This window comes from Scatophagus argus, chromosome 9, assembly GCF_020382885.2.
Source record: "Scatophagus argus isolate fScaArg1 chromosome 9, fScaArg1.pri, whole genome shotgun sequence".
Classification (NCBI taxonomy): Eukaryota; Metazoa; Chordata; class Actinopteri; family Scatophagidae; genus Scatophagus; species Scatophagus argus.
This window is the reverse complement of record NC_058501.1, coordinates 2,599,025-2,618,221: the sequence shown is the minus strand read 5'-3', so window position 1 is coordinate 2,618,221 and position 19,197 is coordinate 2,599,025. Positions and strand designations below refer to the sequence as shown.

The following is a 19,197-nucleotide window of genomic DNA, read 5'->3' as shown; positions in this document are numbered from 1 at the left end:
TGTTTACAACTTTCTTTATTAAACCAGCTAGTCATTGAAAACAGGTAGAACAATCAAATAATATTTTAAGTTCTACTACAAAACTGTGCAGGGTGTTATGTTATGGATTGTCATGGCACAGTCAGGGCATTTTATACCAGTGCTGCAGTGAATATTTCCAGTTAAATGCAAACAAGGATTTGATGCAGAAACAGCAGAACACTAGCAGTGGGTGGCCTCATGTATGTCTTTTATCTCCGTGAGTAAAGGGATTTCTTGGAGGAAGTTGCTGTTGCCATTCTCATGATGATTAACATACATTTTAACACAGCAAGTGTGTGTGGCTCTGTGCGTATGTTGATATTCGGATGCATGCACACTTCTGTGAGTAACAGCCTGTTAGCTATAGCTGTGATTGTGGTGGTAAGGAGCTCTCCATTATGTTAATGTGGTAAAAGCACATAATGAACTGGAATACGGAAACAGCGAAATGAAGCAGACCCTCACGCTCTCCCGTCCCTGTCCTCCCACATGTTTGTTCTGAATCTTTAGATTACTGCTACTGCTGCTCTCCATATTTCTCAGCTCCTCTTCACTCTTTTTTTTTTCCCTTTTCATCCTTGTCTCGTCTCCTTTTCTGCATTTGATTCCTCCACTCAAGGAAAAGGGGATGAGTTTGAGGCAAGAGACTAGATGACATGAACGTTTAAGTTGACTGATTGTGTTTTCGAATAGTAAGAGGACGATTGTGTGAGGATATGGTGATGGTGTGAGGAACTGGAAAACGGAGCATGGGCTGTTGAACACGTTTGGTCGACTGAAATCTTTCGGTGTCGGTACTTCCAGTAGCAATTCACTTTTTTTTCCGATGTCTCATTCCACATGATTGATAGTACCTATGAAAAGAAGAAATTGCAATGCATACTAAACAGGCAGACGGTAGGTAAAATAGAATGCCCTCAAAATTTTCTAATAACATAAAAAAAAAAAACAAAAAAAAAAACATGCAGACAGCTCCAGATGCTAAAACAAAAAACGTTTAATTTAGGGTTTTAGGGCGAGCTCATCAAAATCAGCATGTGACTCATGTGATTCTGGATCTTATTTATAAGCAAACCAGACAAACTTAAAGTTAGTATTTAAAATGGCGATAATGAAATGCTTTAGTATTTTGTGTCAAATTTGTGACATTTACTAAACTTAGTAACTTTCTAGTAACTAGAAACTTTATGTTTTTGCAAACCAGGATTATGCTGAAACTTTATGTCTAATATGTTAAAACTTTACATTTCTGGATGTTTCAGTTTTAAGTTTTATGTTGTTACAACATTGTGCTTAGGATCTCATTAGGTTTAGGTACAAAAACATACTTGGTTAGGGTTAGGAAAGAATACCATGCTGCTATAAACATGGCTGGAAATTCTCCATGAAAACAATCCCTTCAGTCATAAAGACAGCTACAAAGTGTCTCAGTAGTTGCCAAGACAATCCAGTTTGTTAGTTGGTTAAAATGTTCTGAAACACTGTCACCTTCACACCCAGGTGATACCAGCGTCAACCCCTTCATTTCCAGATGTGCAAATGTGAAAACTTTGAGTAATCAGAATTAGCAAAGATCATTCTGTCCACAAATAAGTTTAGGTATACTCAGTCTGGTTGCATTCCCAGCATGTCATATAGCACCTTTTTTGCAAGTCCCTTGACAACTCATAATGTTGTGTTTGGGTGGATTGCTCGAGACTTCAGTGTAACTCCAGTTCAAACATATTCACATCGATGTGAAATGATCAGAGAAACTTTGCAATTCAGTTTGCAAAACAAAAAAGTCCTAAGAGGAGTGGAGGTTGATGTTGAGTGGAGGGTCGTACATGTGACTTGAGCTTGCAGTCTTTTTCTAAACCTGTCCACATAGTTTACGTGCCTAAACTTAACAAGTGTAATGTTAAGCATGTGTTAGAAAGGTTTTGTGGTAGAAGGGCAAACAGTGAGCTGGAATGAGAACGTGCTGGTATATTGCCATGATATGCAGAAACTACAAGATCAGAAGACAGAGACATTGTGGTTTGAATTAGAATTGGGTTGGGGATTGAACCAGCGTGATGTGGTGTCATTTCAGCCACCTCCTCTGACCCTTTCTGTGGGACCTGCAGTCACTGCTACACTGGAGGTTGGAGCTTTCACAAAGGAGCCCACCAGAGATCCATCTGTTCAGATCTCCCTTATTGCAGTGCATGACAACCCAAACCTCAAGCAGGGTGCAGTCACAGTGACGGAGGGTGGAGTCCTCCAAGGCTTCTTGGACTGGTTTAGAAACACACTCTGCTGCTGTTTCCAGTCTGATAATGTTCAATGATTCCTTTGTACATAGTTAAAATGCCAAATTAATCAATTGTTTGTTTTACTGCAGCAAGTCCACTTCATTGTTATTTATTGTGATTGAATTAAATGAATGAAAACATGAATGAAACCCAAAGTAAAGGAAGGAGGAAACTGTTGGAACAATTTTAGAGAGGGACAGGAAATTGTATCCTGTCCTTGTTGTGATTTTGTTGATCCCACTACTTCTGAAGTAACGTCACTGCCAGGTTGAACAGATATTCATGATTGCCAAACATTCTTATGACTTTGGTGGCTTCTTTTTTTATTTTTCTAATATAACACAGTGTATATGGGAAACTTTGTACCTGCTAATAATAGCGTTAGCATTTCCATTGTGAGTGTATGCTAGCAATTAGCTCAATGTGGCAGTGGTGCAGATTAACCACTGATATTTTTCTGTCTCCCTTTAGAAATAGCACAGTCCTCAACTCCAAGGTTTTGTCAGTGACCATCAAGCCAACCCCGGCTTCCCTCTCTGCCCCAGTTGTAGTTGAGTTCTCTCACCTGTACAACGTGAGTAACTTTTGACACAATTTCAGTTATCATGTTATTTATGTTCTATTAGACACGCACTTTCATGTTACTAATGCTTTTTTTTAATGTTTCCCATTCATCAGGGTACTACCAACCAGACCTGTATATCCTGGGACGAGAGTGACAGGTAGGATCCACTATATTGTTGATTTGTCATCTTCCACCTGCCAATATGTAAACCTTGATTAGAAGGACTCTTTAAAAGTCGATTCCAGGGACTATTGATTGTATTGCGCAGGGCCCTGCATTCTGGGAACTTGCTCCATACTCCAGTCTCTACTGCTCTTTGTTTTGATCTATCTTTTGTGGATCTAACTGTATAGAATTAAATTATGTTGTACCAAATGGTCATCACTAAGTATTCATCCATCTGTACAGAACTTCAATGCAAAGTTAAATACTGTATGAAACTTGTCAGCCCTCTCATATTATGTGATGTAATGAGCATTTTAACCATTTAGGACCACTTGCTGAACTTCAGATTCAGATGTTGAGCACTTTCATGGCAACATAATTGCCAGTGTTCAGTTTTTAGCTTTTTTATTTTGGGGTTGATAAACATCACCTCTTCAAGTTCTCCCAAATCAGGTCAATATACCCCATTGAACACCAGTGTATCATTCTACCCTAGTAGCACATTTTGTTTCCCAGGACGTTTTGAGAACATAGAACGTCCTCTAACATTGTTGGTTACATGTTCCCTCAATGTTTAGGGAACGTTAGGCTTCATTAGGTTTAAGTGTATAGCCATGAGGGAACATTCCCTTAACGTTAGTTCTTGGTTAGGTTCTAACTAACCTTCAGGGAACCATAGGCTAATGTTGTATTTGTGTTCTGTGTTACTAGGGTGACAAGCAGAGCTGACACTGAATGGTCCAGATCCTATTTTTAATTTTTCAAAAGCATACCAGTAAATCCACATGTAGTCTACAGCACATAAGGTAGTTCCTGGTACTCAAGTGGATGTTTTAGAGACACCATGTTCCCTCTGAAAGTTCCAAGACTGGTCACAGTGTTTTTATCTTGACAAAGTCAGTGCACTGCTCCCCAGTGAGAGCTGCTGAGTGTGTTGGACAGCTCCGCAGCTCTTGTCTGGGAAAACGCTAACCCCATGCTATCACTGCTACGACACTGATGCAGCATGTGGAAAATTAAAAGTGTCGCTCACAGCTTTCCTCCCCCTCGTGGCCCACGCACACACATCAACATGTACAACAGAGAGCAGTTCAGAGTCTGATGAGAAAGAGCGAGAAAGAGAGGGACAAGCATGACAGGATGGAGTAAAAAGAGTAAAAAAAATACGTATTGAACGGTTCAGTTGTACAACTCCTGTGGTAAGATTCAAAGCGCTATTCGTTTGCTCCTTGCTCCTAAGTGCCCTATTTGTTTAAGACAAGAAAATAGTGTGAGCGTGTTAGAGCGTGAGCACTGAGCAAGAGAAAGAGAAAGAGAGTGGGACAAAGAAAAAGGCAAACATTATTGCAATCCAGGTTTGGACATTTGCATTTAGATGGGTGCAGAACATTCATGGCCTCAGTCAAGGGATTAAAAGAAGTTTAGCTTGGCACGTAAAGACCTGCAACAGGACAAAGAGTGAAACACACACAAAAAAATGAAAAGATGTTAATGTTACAATATGACAACAACAGTAAAAAATCTATAAAGTGAAGGTTGAGACAATGTTCGCGCTACACAACAGCTGCAGGGCGTTTTGAGCTTCATTCGCTTTCATTCACAGCAGTTGTAAAAACAGCAAAGTAGGAGTGATCAGAATTCAGTAGTGAGTACGATATCACTCCTTTACGGACGGAATTGGTGCTGTAGGAATGCAGAGTTCGATATGTGAACCACCATTACTTGTGACTCACACCTCACTGTGTCAACAAGGAGTCTTTATTTGTTGTCTCTTTTTATTGTCCTCTCAGCCATTTTTTGAAAAAAAGTAATAACCATTTACTGCCGATCAACTACGACTTTGCCTTTTTTTAACGTTTTTTTTCAATAGCGTTAGAGATATAATATGTAACATTACAGCATTAGAAATCAGTACACTGTTGTTATCTATTTCAAGTTCTGTGTACAATGTGGTTAAACAAAGACAGCAACTTCCATGATCGCATGCTTTGTACATCTTTTGCTTTGATTGAGAGATTGTACGTCAGAGATAGCGTCATTATAATTCAACGATTCCTGCACAGGCAATTCACATTAAACTCTTTAAGTGCCTGCCTATGCTGGTCAGCTTTGTTTTAAATTAGCGGCAGATAGCGGTGAGATTCATAGCCTAACACGGATCACAAAAACAGTGCATGAGTCGTACATTGTACATACGTTACACTAAGTTAACCAAATTTAGCATTAAAATGGCCTGAAATGCAATCAGAAAAATCGTTTAATTTTCATGCACATTTAGCCAAACAGATGAAGCCCCAGCTAACCTTCAGCTACCCTCACATTAATTGGTGTCAGTGGTGACAGTGAGGTTAGCTAAAGCACCACATTCGTGTGCAGCTTGTTCAGCATAAGCATGCTCAAAATACTTTGAGTTCATTTCTACAGTCAGTGGGCAGAGGCTATAGTAGTATTTATAGTAGTTTGTCTTCGCATTGAACAGTGTTATCCCAGATTAGAGATTTTCCTCATATCAGCCTTTATTTGTTTGGGTTTTTTGTGCCATATTGTTAAAGGCTTACAGTTTATGCAACATCAGTTGATGTTTGTGTGCTTTTGATGATGGCAATCTTGGCCACTGCTGGGAGGTCACCACCATTAGCAAAAAACATAGTAGACGAGACAATAACGAGAACAAAGCAAAGGCGAAGAATCTAATCTCTGTGTGTTTGGGTGTGGGGTTGGGGGCTGTGGCTGGGCGGAGACTTGTTCTATGTAAAATTAAAATCCATCTTGGACAGCAGCTATGATTAATGAGTTAATATTTGGGAGAGAAATTAGAATCTGAGGAGGCGTCCTTGTCATGTTGATAAGAGCTGTGAAGCAACCTGGGTCTTCACCACGCTTTAATCTCCTGAAATCAATAACAAGAACATCAGCAGCTTCTTTCTGTCTGTCTCACTCTTACTCACACTGACATTATTACTTAGTTTTGTTTACAGTATGTCTTACCTGATGTACTATAAATGCTTGAACTGGAAGTGATTTGGCATCAGTCAATCTAAGACAAATCCTGACAATTCCAACACAATAAAATTTCACAAACTTGTCCTTTTGGGCAAGTTTCCCATTATGCCTCTTGATAGGCAGTTTCCACTGAAATTTTGGGGCATTTTATGTCTTATTTAGAGGGAAGAGAAAGAAATTCAGGTTCACGACAAAAATGACATTCATGTATGTACACGTATGTAATATCTGCCGCTAAAATGAACTAGCGTAAGTAGTGTGGGTTCATGGGAGTTGTTGTGTCCATTGTTGAACAACCACCATTGCTGATGAAAATCTGATGTGACTCAAGCAGCAAAAAGCAGAAAAGGTTCAAAGATGAGGTAATGCCTAAAAGTTTTATTCTCACCATGTTTATTCACTCGCTCTCTAACTCTCTCCTAGGACTTGTCTCAACAGATGACAAAATGAAACACCCCATTAGCTTGACTGAAATAACAGTTTTCTCTGAGTCTGAGCATTGTTGGAAACATTTGGGATAATGTTAACTATATAACTCAAAATATATGGCAAAGTTCTAGTTGTTTTTAGAAGTTTTAATGCAGAAATGTCACTCATGATATCTTTAAACACTACCTTTAAAGACATTATATCAAGTGATGATGGTGCAAGATGACACAGCTGGAAATCACTGCATAGTCATACTCTATTCTTTATTGTTAACCCTATTAATTAATTACCCCTATTACTGAGGATAATCCTGAACTAAATTCACATATTGTTGGTATTCTTGGTAGTCACTGTCTTTCAAACAATCATCTGTGGCTGAAATTTAAAAAAAAGAGTTCGTAGATGAGGATTATCTGTAGTAGTATGTTTGTGAAGCCAGTATACAGATACAGACATGGTTGAGTACTAAGGGAAAATAAATAAATAAATAACATTTTTGTAACACAGCATTCATTTACAATCCCATTAATCACTGTCTAATATTTGGAGATTAGCCCTTGAATGATTTTTGACTAGAAAACGGGTCAAGTGTGTGCATCATTAACTAATTTTGCTACTTCCCATTATGAGCTGCTGTCAGTGTTGCTTACAGACAACAAGCCTTAAAACAGCCTATTACATAAATTCTATCAGCAGTCAAACCAGGCCAGTTATGTTAAAAGCTTAAAATCCAGATTTGGATGTACAAAACACAACATAAAACTTTAAAGCGTTTCTTAAAGGTACTATTGTTGGCACGGCTGTAACAAAGACAAACTGATCGCTTTCTGTTTTTCTCAGTGCAGCAGCTACCGGCAGCAGAGGACAAAAGTGTGAGATTATTCATTCAATGAGTCCGTAATGGAGACATGAAAGCAGATGCTGCCAGGCTGCCAGCCTGACTGCATCACCAATCAGTCTTCATCCTCCCTGATTTTGTACCCAGTGGCAGACAGAATTGCACGGTGAATGCAAGGTTTATAGGGAACCAGTCTAAATGCAGGTAGAGTCATAATGCTATAGCCATGATATGGTGCAATCAACATTTATTTCATAATGATACATTAAGGCATAAACTTATCTATTACCAGTTTAGACTGTCACTGCAGGGCTGGTCACATTGATTCACAGGAAAGAGTATTTGTGTGTAGGCTAGACTTTGTTTGCCAGACTGCAGTCACTAACTAGCCTTGCTTCTGATCATACAAATCAACCTCGCTGTCTCAGTTAGTTTATAGACTCGGTGCTGATGTTGAGGAGCTGCCTCAATTCATCAAAGGTGCTGAACCTGACCACTGTGGACTTTTCATCAATTACTGCAATACAATTACAGAAGAGGAGGTGAGGTTCGGCAGGCAGGGGGCATGTTTGTTTACAAGTACTTTTGAATAGAAAGAAGCCGCACACAGGGAACAGGCTGCACACGTTCTACTTTATTTATATTCAGAACATGCTAATCCATTCTAACTCGTATGCCAGTCAACTCACCAGCTGTTGTAGAGCACAGGACATTGATGAATACCCTGCAATTGTTACCATACATCTGATGGAACTTCATGTGTCAGAGTTTGAATTTCTGTGTTCCTCTTGGTATCTAGTGACAATAAGGTGAATCAGCTGCCTAGTCACGCTCTTTGCTGATGACATACCTCCCTTTATTACAGCTGTGTTGCACAGCTGTATACATACAGATAGCTAAATTTAACTTCACTGTTGTTGTAAAAGTGCAGCATCATAACTTATCCCAGCCTGTCTCATTCATGTTATAAAAACAATATCAGCAATATCATGATGAATGTAAACTACAAACAGGGCTGTTGTTATTATTCATATTAATATTTTCTGCCATTCATGTGCGACTAGCTCACTATCAGCTTTAGTTATTTAGTGATCCTACAATTCCCATAATGCTAACTCACACATCCCCAGTTGTAGTGTAGGGTTTCTCCAAGCCCCTGGCAATACCCTGGATGATATCATCAGCATCATCTTAACCAAATGTGTCTCCATGACTGTTCACCTTTGATATGTAAACTCTGTGCATTACACATTTACATTAAATGCAAATATTTGTACAATATTAAGGCTTACTTAACTGCAGTAAATGAAGTTACTGTCATTTTAAACCATTGTTTGTCATAAATGTATTTTAAGCTTTTTTTTTCAGATATTAGCTTAACACATTCAGTGTTATTCTTTGAATTCTGTTGGCTCACAGATAATCCTTGTAATCATTCATGAACTTGTAACCTGACCAGTAAACATCAAGCAGGAGCCCTCATCCCTATAGCTTTCTGCATAAGAGCCCATGTTTATATTTTTCTTCTGTGCTGGCAGACTGCTTTTCATCCATGTGGCCTTTTCTTGGCAGAGGACATTCTTCCATGCAGGGCTGCTGGACCAGCACCTAAATTATCCAATTAGACGGTGGAGCAAGACTGTCTGCAGGCCAGAGTGTGCCTCACAGAGAGGCCTAATCACGTCAGCCATTCAGAGAAACTGCGCTGAGCCCTAATATATTGGATTTCTGTTAGAGGTGATGTGCTATTGTCAGCACTGAGTCACCTCATGGGGCTAACACACAAACACCACACATACACACACCACCAAACACAGACCGCAGTCTGTCTTTCTGTCTATAAAGTAATGAGACCAATGGATTTGCAAGGGTGTGACTGTTAAATACTCTCTGTAATTCTTTTTGATCTGAAGATTGTTGCTGCTGTTTGGCTGTTGGAACAAGTAGCAGATTCCATAGAAATCATAAGGAGTTCACTAATCTTTCCTGCAGATCAAGAAGTGCCTTCTCCTGCTTCATAGATATTGGAAGAGAAGTGACATAAACAAACCACAAAAACTAGTAGGTCCTTAATGAAAAGTCAATAGCAAGTGAAATATGTTCATTTTAGCCATTTCTATACAGATTAATTTCATGTGTCAGAAATCTGATGGAGTGCAGCAAAGACAAAACTAGGGTGTAAAGATAGACGAGCAGAACAGGAGCCATGAATAACACATTAGTACACTGACTGAGTGTAATGTGAGTTGCAGCGTGACTCAGATTGGGGCTCAGATTGGACTTAATACAGAAATATGAACCTGCACTCTGTAGGTGTTCCTGGTCAACATGTGGCAACTGCTCACCTCCCATGTCAATGCTGCGTCACAGCTATTCACAGCAAGTGTGAAGGAAGTATCATCATCACATTGATGATACAACTTATGCCAGACAAACCCAGAAGTCTTTGCACTATAGGGTCTGACACTGTCTCATGAAGCTGGTTCTACCCTGGAGATAAATAGGATTCTCTGAGTCAGACCCAGGCAACCGCATTTACATTTAAAAAGTGACTCAACGCTTCATCCTTCGTTCGATTAGTCTATGAATTCAGTCTATAGATCTCTCTGAGCTTTGAAAAACGGCAGCATAATGATTGACATTTTAAGTGTGAGCTATTGTCAGTGCCTGACAAATTAATTTGGATTCCATGGCCGGAGTACACGTTTGAGTCAAAACCCGCGTGCTGCTCAATCAAGTCAATGCAAATTCAAGTCAATCAAGTGGATGTAAATTTGTGTGAGGAGATCTGAAGTCTGTTGCCTGTTGCTGCCTGTTGTTAATTTATAACACTTAGTTGATTTTTTTTTTCCTCATCGCTTTGGCTTATTTGCTTTTCCTCTGTGCACTGAAGCAGAGTAACGTAAGGCCAGTCTGTGTCAGGAGCTCAGTGAGAGGGAGTTTTTCTGTCTAAATGCAAGAGATGTCCAATTACCAAACCCTACAGCTGCTTTATTCAGCAACAAAACATTTAATAAATCCTTGACATCACTGACCATCTGAGTACAAAGTCATTTCTATGTAGCTGTCAACTAAATTGTGTTTATTTATGCTTGATTGCTTGCTAAATGATATGCTGTGTCCTTGTTTTATATTATCCACTGATGCTATACAGTAAGCCCTGTATAATAACTGCCATTGTGCATTAGTCTTTATACAATAAATTTACATAATTTACAATTGTCTGCAAATTTCACATCGATGTTTTGACTTTTAAAGTCTTAAATCAGTTTCTCATAGTTCAAAACTACACTTTTAGAATACAACCCATTTCATAAACAGTCAGAGCAGCAGCAACAGACATTGATCTGTTTGGAATACCTTGTGGAGGGTCCGAAGACGTCTTGCTCTTCTCAGATGCTCCACAACATTGTTGGAAAAGCAGAAATTAAGATTCCTCTTTAATTAGTCTTTTTCACAGCAGGCATTTTGTCTTGCCATAACAGGAAAAGCATTGGAATAATTACTATTTCATTAATAATAGTTCCATTCCATGAAAGTGTTTCAGCAAGGCAGGTCAATGAGCCGCATGCACAGTACTATAGCCTGAAACTGGCAACCTAAATGGAATGCAGCCATTACTGATTTTGTTAATTAATGCTGTGCTTTTATCTAGGATAAGAACTATAGTCCACAGACATGATTGATTGTTGCTATGGAGATAACTTTCATGAAGGGTCGATGTATGCATACAGTATTTAATGCTCCAACACAAAAAATATCAGTAACTTTAATCAATGGGTCAGGTTACTGTGTTTGTAGCACTCCCTTCCCAGCATCCATCAGCGCCACATCAAAAGCTGTAGTGTTAACGGTATTCTTACTATATATATATATATATATATATATATATGTATATATAATAAAAATAAAGAAAAGAAGAATTTTTTTTAAAGGGCTGATAGTCAGTTACGTTAGAAATTAGTTGTAGTATTTATTTTTAGTAGCCTTTCATCTAGCCAGCTTACAAATAGTATTTAATTACTACTACTACTGCTACTACAATAATAATAATAAGAAGAAAAACAATAATAATAATAATAATACTAAAAAATAATGATGAGATCTGGGGCTGTCATCAGTGTGTTGGTATACTGTGTCCAGGCAGAGAGCCGCTGCACGCCGCCTCACAGCGTCCTCTTCACCGCGTTCACTTCGCTCTGTGCGCCCTCGTCTGCAACCGGCGGAGATGTAAAGTGGATTAAATAGCCGGTGTAACGCGGTGGGATTTGAACCGCTTTCTTTTGCTTTTTACAGGGGCTGCCTGCCTCTTTATTCACCGCATCGCTTCTGTGTGTGTGTGTGTGTGTGTGTGTCTGTCGGTTTGTCTCTGTGTGTGTTTTTCTCCCGTGCAGCTCCTCTCTGCTGGGATCCTGGTCTGCCAGGGGCTGCAAAGCCGTGCTAGTCGACTCATTCAGAACCAAATGCGTGTGTGACAGACTGTCCACCTTCGCCATTTTAGCACGACTAAATCCCGAAATGGTAAGTCTGACAAACCTCCCTTGACTTCGTTGTCGTTAAAGGTATCGGAGACGGTGTGCTTTTTGTGGGGTTTTATGTGAATGCATCAGCTGGGTTTTTTTTGGGTTTTTTTTTTTTTTTTTTTTTGAAAGGGCGTCATTGTCATTACATATCAACAGATCCTCCCTCTCTCCCCACCTCCCCTCTTTCTGTCTTGACATGCCAAAACCATGCTGCTAAACGTTATTATAATCTTGCCAAAGAAAATTATTATTATTTTTTATTTCATTTTATTTTGTTTTTGTTCAAATACAAGGAGATGCTGTTAATGTGGAGGTGCACACAGGAAGGGCAGCAGTGTGCTAACCTGTGCACTAAGATGGTGGTGATTACTGTCAGATATTCATACATGATCATTTTAATAATAAAAAAAAATACCTGCATGAATCACACCCCACCACCACCACCTTTCTGTTCTTGTGCACACCAACAGTTGTTGTTCATATTAGCATATTTTAACATATTAGACTGTCTCCATGGTTACCAGGTCCCGTGGAAAAGGTGCTGCATGGCAATCCATTAATCTGAAAAACAGACTCTTTTCAATAGGACTTGGAGCTACAGCAGGCTACACAATACAGTTCCCTTACACCGTGGCTGCAGCTGGACACAGCAGAGGCAGCACTGTGTGTGATAACGACATGTCTGGTAAAATAACCGCACTATCCCAGTGACTCAAACATGGCCCAGTTTCTTTGGGGAAAGGGCAGTGTCTTTGTGGGGAATTTTCATTCAGTGCGATTAGTTATTATTAGACTGGAAATTGCCTCTGAAGCAGTTTGTTCACGAGTTGCCCTGGTAACAACATGGGCACCGAGGCTTTCTTAAAGACATAGGAAGCAGCGTGGCGTTCATCCTGCTGCCTGCATGGCCTAGAAGGGAGGCTAGGCCAGGGAAATAAATGAAACAGCTTGAGGTTACCACCTTGAGTTATGCATATTGGATTCTGTTGGCTCCAGATAGTTGTGTTTTTGACTGAAACAGAGGACCAAGAGGAAGGCATATGAGCGACAGTGCTGCACGCTTTGATGGCTATGAATATCCTGCTGCTCATGCTGACAGGCTGGTGTGCCGTGTTCCGTTTGCGCTTTGTGTTCTGTGTGCCGAAATGATTCATTTGTCAATTAATCAGTCGATTGACAGAGTTTGTCTATGACCAGTTAAAGGAATAGTTCAGTATTTTGGGAGGAACTATTAGATGCAAAGCTGGAGTCCAGTTAGCCTAGCATAGCATATAGATTGGACACAGGGGGAAACAACTGGCCTTATCCTGTCGAAAGTTCAATGATATGCTTACCAGCACTTTGTGAACTTACTGATTGTTTGTTTAATGTGCGCGCAAACAGAAATGTAGAAATGTCAATTTGTGTTATGTGCTGGGACTAACATCTCTAGCTATAGCACAGGTAACAAACAGAATAGGTTTTGATAATGATCTCTGTACATTTATGATGATACCATGCACAAGAAACGTTCCCATGACAACACAACTCCATGAAGCTACACACGGTCGCCGTGCCTGGACATTATTCGCCGAGAAATTGTTCCACAATTGAGTTGGAGTTAGGGTATTACTTTTTTCTCCACTTTCTTTGATACAGCCAGGCTCAATGTTTCCCTGTGCCTCTCGTCTGTATGCTTTGCCAACCATGTCTTGTCTCCAGCTTCAGTTTCAGCTTCATACGTAAGGCACAGACATGAGACCAGTATCAATCATTTGTCTGTTGAAATGAAGGAACACAGTTCTTAGAATGTTGAAGTGTTGAGAATTACTTATAACAGTCACAGCTGTTTAGCAGTTTGTTTTTATTGTCAGATAGTGTTTTACTGTTGCCAGTCAAAGATGCAGTAGTAACTGTAAGTCATTTCTGATGTATGGTGGGTATTTGACATTAATTACAGCATTATGTAGCCTTAATGATTAGTCTAATAGCTGTTATAATTAATCAGTTGATCAATCAAAAACAGAACTTGCAACACCCTTCTCTATCTCAGAGCGATTTCTCAGATAAGATATGGGCAGGGCCGTAGCTGAGGCTGAGCGGGAGGCAGGGGGTCGCGCCCTAACAAGCTGTAAGCTGATGCATGGAAAAGCTTCACCAGTATCAGATATCTCACTGTACTTGTATAGTGACAATAAAGACTTCTGTTCCATCACTGACCGCAGCAAGAGAACAAAATGCTGCTGGTGTGGAGCAAAGCATAATATAATGCAAATGCTAATACAAAGACAACAGAACCATCAACATACCTTGATAGTCAAGTACCATTAATGTTTAAATTTAATTTTATAATATAGAAGTTTGCCTTTTCTGACATTTTATAGAAAAAATTAGGAATGAATTGATCAAGGAAGTAGGCTATATTTTACCATAGGGAGACAAGAGAGGAAATGTTTTCAATTCAATTCAGTTTATTTATATAGCGCCAATTCACAACAGAAGTTATCTCATCACACTTTCCAGTTAGAGCAGTTCACTCTTAGTTGTTCTTAAGGAATGCTTGTTCTCAAATACATTTGCTTCAGCTGCGATTTAAGATTATTTTGTTAATTAATTCTTTGGTCTTTGTAATTTCAGAAAACAGCAAAAAATGTTTCTTAAAGCCCTTGATTTCTTGATTTCTCAACCAATACTTCAGACCTCAAAGATTTTGAATATCAGATCATGTAAGACAAAGAAAGGCAGATTGTGTATGTAGAAAATGAAGAAATGTAAAAAAAAAAATTGTTAATGCAGAAAATTAAGAATCTGGACATCGTGAATGTGTAACATTTTTGTTTGAACAAATGACTTATGTTTCTTCCCAACACTCTGTTCATCAGATAACTGGTTAGTGAGGTAAATGTTCTAGTTTAATGAAATGTTTACTGTCATGGGGTCATGGTGGGCCCCGTAATAGGTTGGCGTGGCCCCTCTGCTAAATAATTTTAAACTAGGAAAGAGAATAAAGGCATGTTTCACTGCCCTTCTTATATAATAATCTTAATTATTTTTGTCCACTGCTTTGGTGCAGACAGAAATATCTCTCTATGTATTGCCACATCAATTTGTATGAGTATTCATGGTCCGCGGAGGATGAATTCTATTGATTCTATTCTGTGAACCTGTGGATTACCATCTAAGGCCACCACTAGGCCAAAGTAGCCACTTTGGCACAATATTTCTTTCCAACATTGATGGTTATAAGAGGATGAAGCCTGCTGACTGATCTGATCTGATCTGATAACATAACTTTGGTAACTCTGAATGAGACAGCTATTGAATGATTGCTATGATGTTTGCCAGGTCTAGAGACTGACTTGTAATAACTTTGGTGATCCTTTAAAAAATCGCTCACTAGTTTGATTAGCAAATGTTAGCATGATAACAAGCTACACTATACTAAATTATACTGGTTATTATGCTTGTAAGCATTGTCATTGGGAGCATATTACTAGTATTGGCAACTAGCATAAAGCGCTGTGCCCACAAGCTTCAGAGCTGTAGACTCTTAGTCTTGTTCAGATACAGGCACATTCATCAGCTTTGAATTATTAAACTACTGTACCAATAACGTGGTGTCTTCAGTTTGCAGTCATCCCTGCAGCCTGCCTCCACCTGTGCAGATGACAGCCTGCTCGCAGTTGTAGCCTGCAGGCTTCACAAACCTTTAGGGAAGCTAAATTTTGGCGGCTCCTTTTGTCAGATATGAAGGAAAAGGCAGCTTCTCTCCTTCCACATTTTGCCGTCCCTTTCCTCACATCCTATTATTTTGTGAGACAGCCATGGTTACCGTGCTAATTATTCCTCCTGCAACACATAGCAGCTTCTAAATGGTCCAGCCGCTCTGTCTGCAGCTAGCCTCCTACAGCCCCAGCATGATAAACACCCCAACCTCCCTTTTCCTCTGTCTTCCCCCCGCGCTCTTCTTGTCCTCCTATCCCTCTCTTCTTTACCCCATAGTCATTTCATCACACCATTTTTCATGCTCTGATGCTGCATTATATTTTAGCTCTCCCTCTCTCCCTCTGCTTACTCCATCATTTGCTCTCTTGCCGCCATCTCTTGTGTCCATTTTGCTCATTCCAACTTCACTGCAGGCTTTTGGAGCAAAAACAGAAAAAAAATGCACTGCAGTCAAAGGCAAAAGCCCCCAAAACCTGAGCCTAGTTTACTGCCACAGGAAGATCAGTGTTTGTTATGGGCCAAAGGATGAATGAATGTGCTTGTTCTGGTATAATTTTGGATGTTGTAAGCCTGCGTAAGCCTTTCCGCCAGTTTGAATGTGCTGTCAGGAACCTGTAAATGCAGTAACGAGTGTGGACCAATTTCTCCACATTCTAAGCTTAACAAATAATAAAACAGGACTGACTGAGGTCTACAGGACTTCAGGCCACAGGAGCGTCAGCATATTCAGATTCCAGATGGTATATATATATATATATATATATATATATATATATATATATATATATATATATATTTGTGTTTCATCTGCAGGGGCACCAAAATATCTATGGTAGTAGTATAGTAGTAGTAGTAATACTTAGGTTGGCAATGGAAGCTGTGTAGCTCTACTGAGATGTAAAACAAATATCCTGTGGGTAAAAATGTATGTTTACTTGTGAAAATGTAATATAGTTTTATTTCAAATTCAAAGTAGATGTTTTGCAGAAGAGAAGCCTTGGCTAAGTGGCCTGAACGCTGGATTCGGAAGCTAATTAATTCAAAAGAATAATTTAACATTATGTGAAATAACACTTGGTTCTCTCTCTTTGTGTGTTTCTGTCTTTTACTGAACTAAGATGAGCTCCATTGCCTTATTAACTCGTCGTAAAAGACACTTCAATTAAACAAGACACATACATAAAATAAACCTCACCAAAATTGCCGGGGTTTGTCTTTCCACAGTCACCTCTGGCGTGGTCAAAATAAATCCTCAGTTCACTGATTAAAGTTGTGAAAATATTCTGGCTCTCCATGATGTTTTCACCTGCCGCTGATGTCCGGCTCTCTCTCGTTTCTCTGACTCCACACATCAACACTGTTTTGTTGGGGTAAACCGCGTCTTTTTTGGAGTGTCCATGAAATGGCAAAAAGACTTTAGGGAGCTGCACACAATAGACTGCACCTGCTGCTGTTTGTTAAAAAAAAAAAATAAATAGTTTCAGCATGTAACTCCACCTGAAACAAGTGATGAAACAAACAAGGTACAATGTTGTTACTCCCTGTTCAGCTACGTTAACCATGTCCTGACTCCAGCCACATATTTAATGTTCAATCATGATATTGATGTTCAGCTGCAAAAAGTACAGTAAATGTATACATTTTTTGCTATTTGACCTCTGTACAATGAAACACTCAAGATGTGAAGACTTCCAGCTTTAAGTCAAGGGGTTAGAAAAAATTGTGGAATGGACCATTTAGGAATTACAGACGTTTTTATACACCCACCCGAATTTTTGGTGGCTCATAAATGATGGGACAAGTGGCTTACAAGCAGTTTTGTGGCCAGGTAAGGCCAGTTCCCTCATTAGTCCGTGACAAATCAAGCAGATAAAGGTCTGGGCTTGGTTCTGAGTGTTACACCGGCATTTGGTAGCCTGGCATGAGGTCCTAAGAGATATTCTATGTCTAATTGTAGAACTGTATACTTTGCCCCTCTGTTCTCAGATAAATTTACATTGAGTACCAAAATGTGATTTTTTTAAATTAACTTCTACATGAATATTATTTTCAGTATTAATTTGTTGATTACTTTTTCTAATTAATCATTTAGTCCACAAAAAAAAGACATCACATTTCTTTAGAGGCCAAGGTGAGACAACTTGTTTGTGTCTCACTAAAACAAAGATATTCAGTTATCTACAGTAACTCTAACATGTATCTTTTTTGCTTTACATGATATTTCTTTGAAGGTCGACTGATTTATTGGTTTTGGCAGATTCCATTTTGCTGATAGGATGTTTGTATCAGTGGACCTTCCCATAGCGGCTGATGACTGGTTTCTAGTTTTGAATAAAGTACTGACTGTATTCGATTTATTGGGATGGGGGAGCTGGTATCAGTCAATTAATCAGCTTTTGGCTTTTTCCTGTTTGAAACTATCGTTATTATATCAGCCTTTCACAACCCACCATCTAGCACTTTTAACAGTCCTAGTGGCTACTTCTGATTCTTTCTTTAATTGGTTTTTGGTTTTGTAGCTTTAGCACCCAGCCTATCCATTTTCTTATCCTTTCTGTGCACTTGATGCCAGTTCAACTTGTTTAAGCAATCATATTTGTTTACTGTTAATACTGGCATCAGCTTCATCTGAGAGATTTCTGGAGTTATTGACATCCCGTGGATTTCCTCAGTGGTGGTAGCTAGAGCATCTCTGTCTCTGCTCATGTGGAATAATGCAGTCTGGTCACTTTATTTTGGATGGTAGTGCTCTTGTGTGGACGCTGTGTGAGACATCCAGCCGAGCTCTGTCATTGGCTGAGGAGGAAGTAAAAGTTTGTCTGTCTCAGCAGATGCCTTTCCATGCCACTGCACTCATAATCTTTTTCTCCCCCCTTTGCTTTTAGAGAAGGAACTCACTGCAGTGCAGATTAATCAGAGGGATTTAATTAACTTGGCCCCGGCACACACATCAAACCTGGAGACAAGGCAGGCTATAAACTCAGCCAATTATCTCCTGCTGGGGGGTGGGTGGGTGGGTTTTAGAAAGGGGGGGCATTTAGAACTCCCTCATGTCCTGCTCCCTGCATGTCCACCCTCCCTCCAACCCATATCAACCACAAGTTTATTTAATTAAGTTGTCCCCTCACTTCACCTGGTTATAACACCACACAACAGCATTACCTGCAAAACAAATGCCATTCCCCCTATCCGCACTCGTCGGTGAACATAGTAAACATTAGACTGGCTAAACATGTTAGCATCACTGTCAACAAGCTAGCATGCTGATGTGAACATTTAGTCCGTGTTGGAGCAGCGGTCTGATGTAAGAATTAAAATGGGTTGTGCCATGCAAGTTTGCAACAGTGTAGAGCATGGCTGGAACCTAAAATGTACTAAATTAATTTTCTCCAAGCAGACAGAAGCAGAATGCTGGTTTGATGACAGAAGAGAAGTGACAGAGCTGGAGGGAAACTGTCTATGATATGTAGGCAATCGTTTGTGTTGTAATGTTATTCATGCTGCATTTATCTACCAGTTTGTGGCATTAAAAAGCTGTTTGCTGTAAGAGAAACTTGTAACCATTACAAGTTCTGATTTTTAGGTTGTTTAGTATGATTACAGTCATTTGAGTTGATGTTACCAGGACATATTGTTGCACATATTGCAGCATTAGTTACTTTACATGTAATA

General features: G+C 39.5%; 1 protein-coding gene across 6 annotated transcripts in view; it reads left to right on the top strand.

Annotated features, from left to right (window-relative positions):
- Positions 1 to 19,197, top strand: part of adgrb1a (adhesion G protein-coupled receptor B1a) — a 138,256-nt gene that overhangs the window by 93,733 nt on the left and 25,326 nt on the right. For all 6 annotated transcript variants that reach the window (XM_046399505.1, XM_046399503.1, XM_046399501.1 and 3 more), the window contains 3 exons: positions 2,769 to 2,871; positions 2,976 to 3,019; positions 11,692 to 11,818. In XM_046399505.1, coding sequence (XP_046255461.1) covers positions 2,769 to 2,871; positions 2,976 to 3,019; positions 11,692 to 11,818 — 274 coding nt within the window. The remainder of the gene's footprint in view (positions 1 to 2,768; positions 2,872 to 2,975; positions 3,020 to 11,691; positions 11,819 to 19,197) is intronic.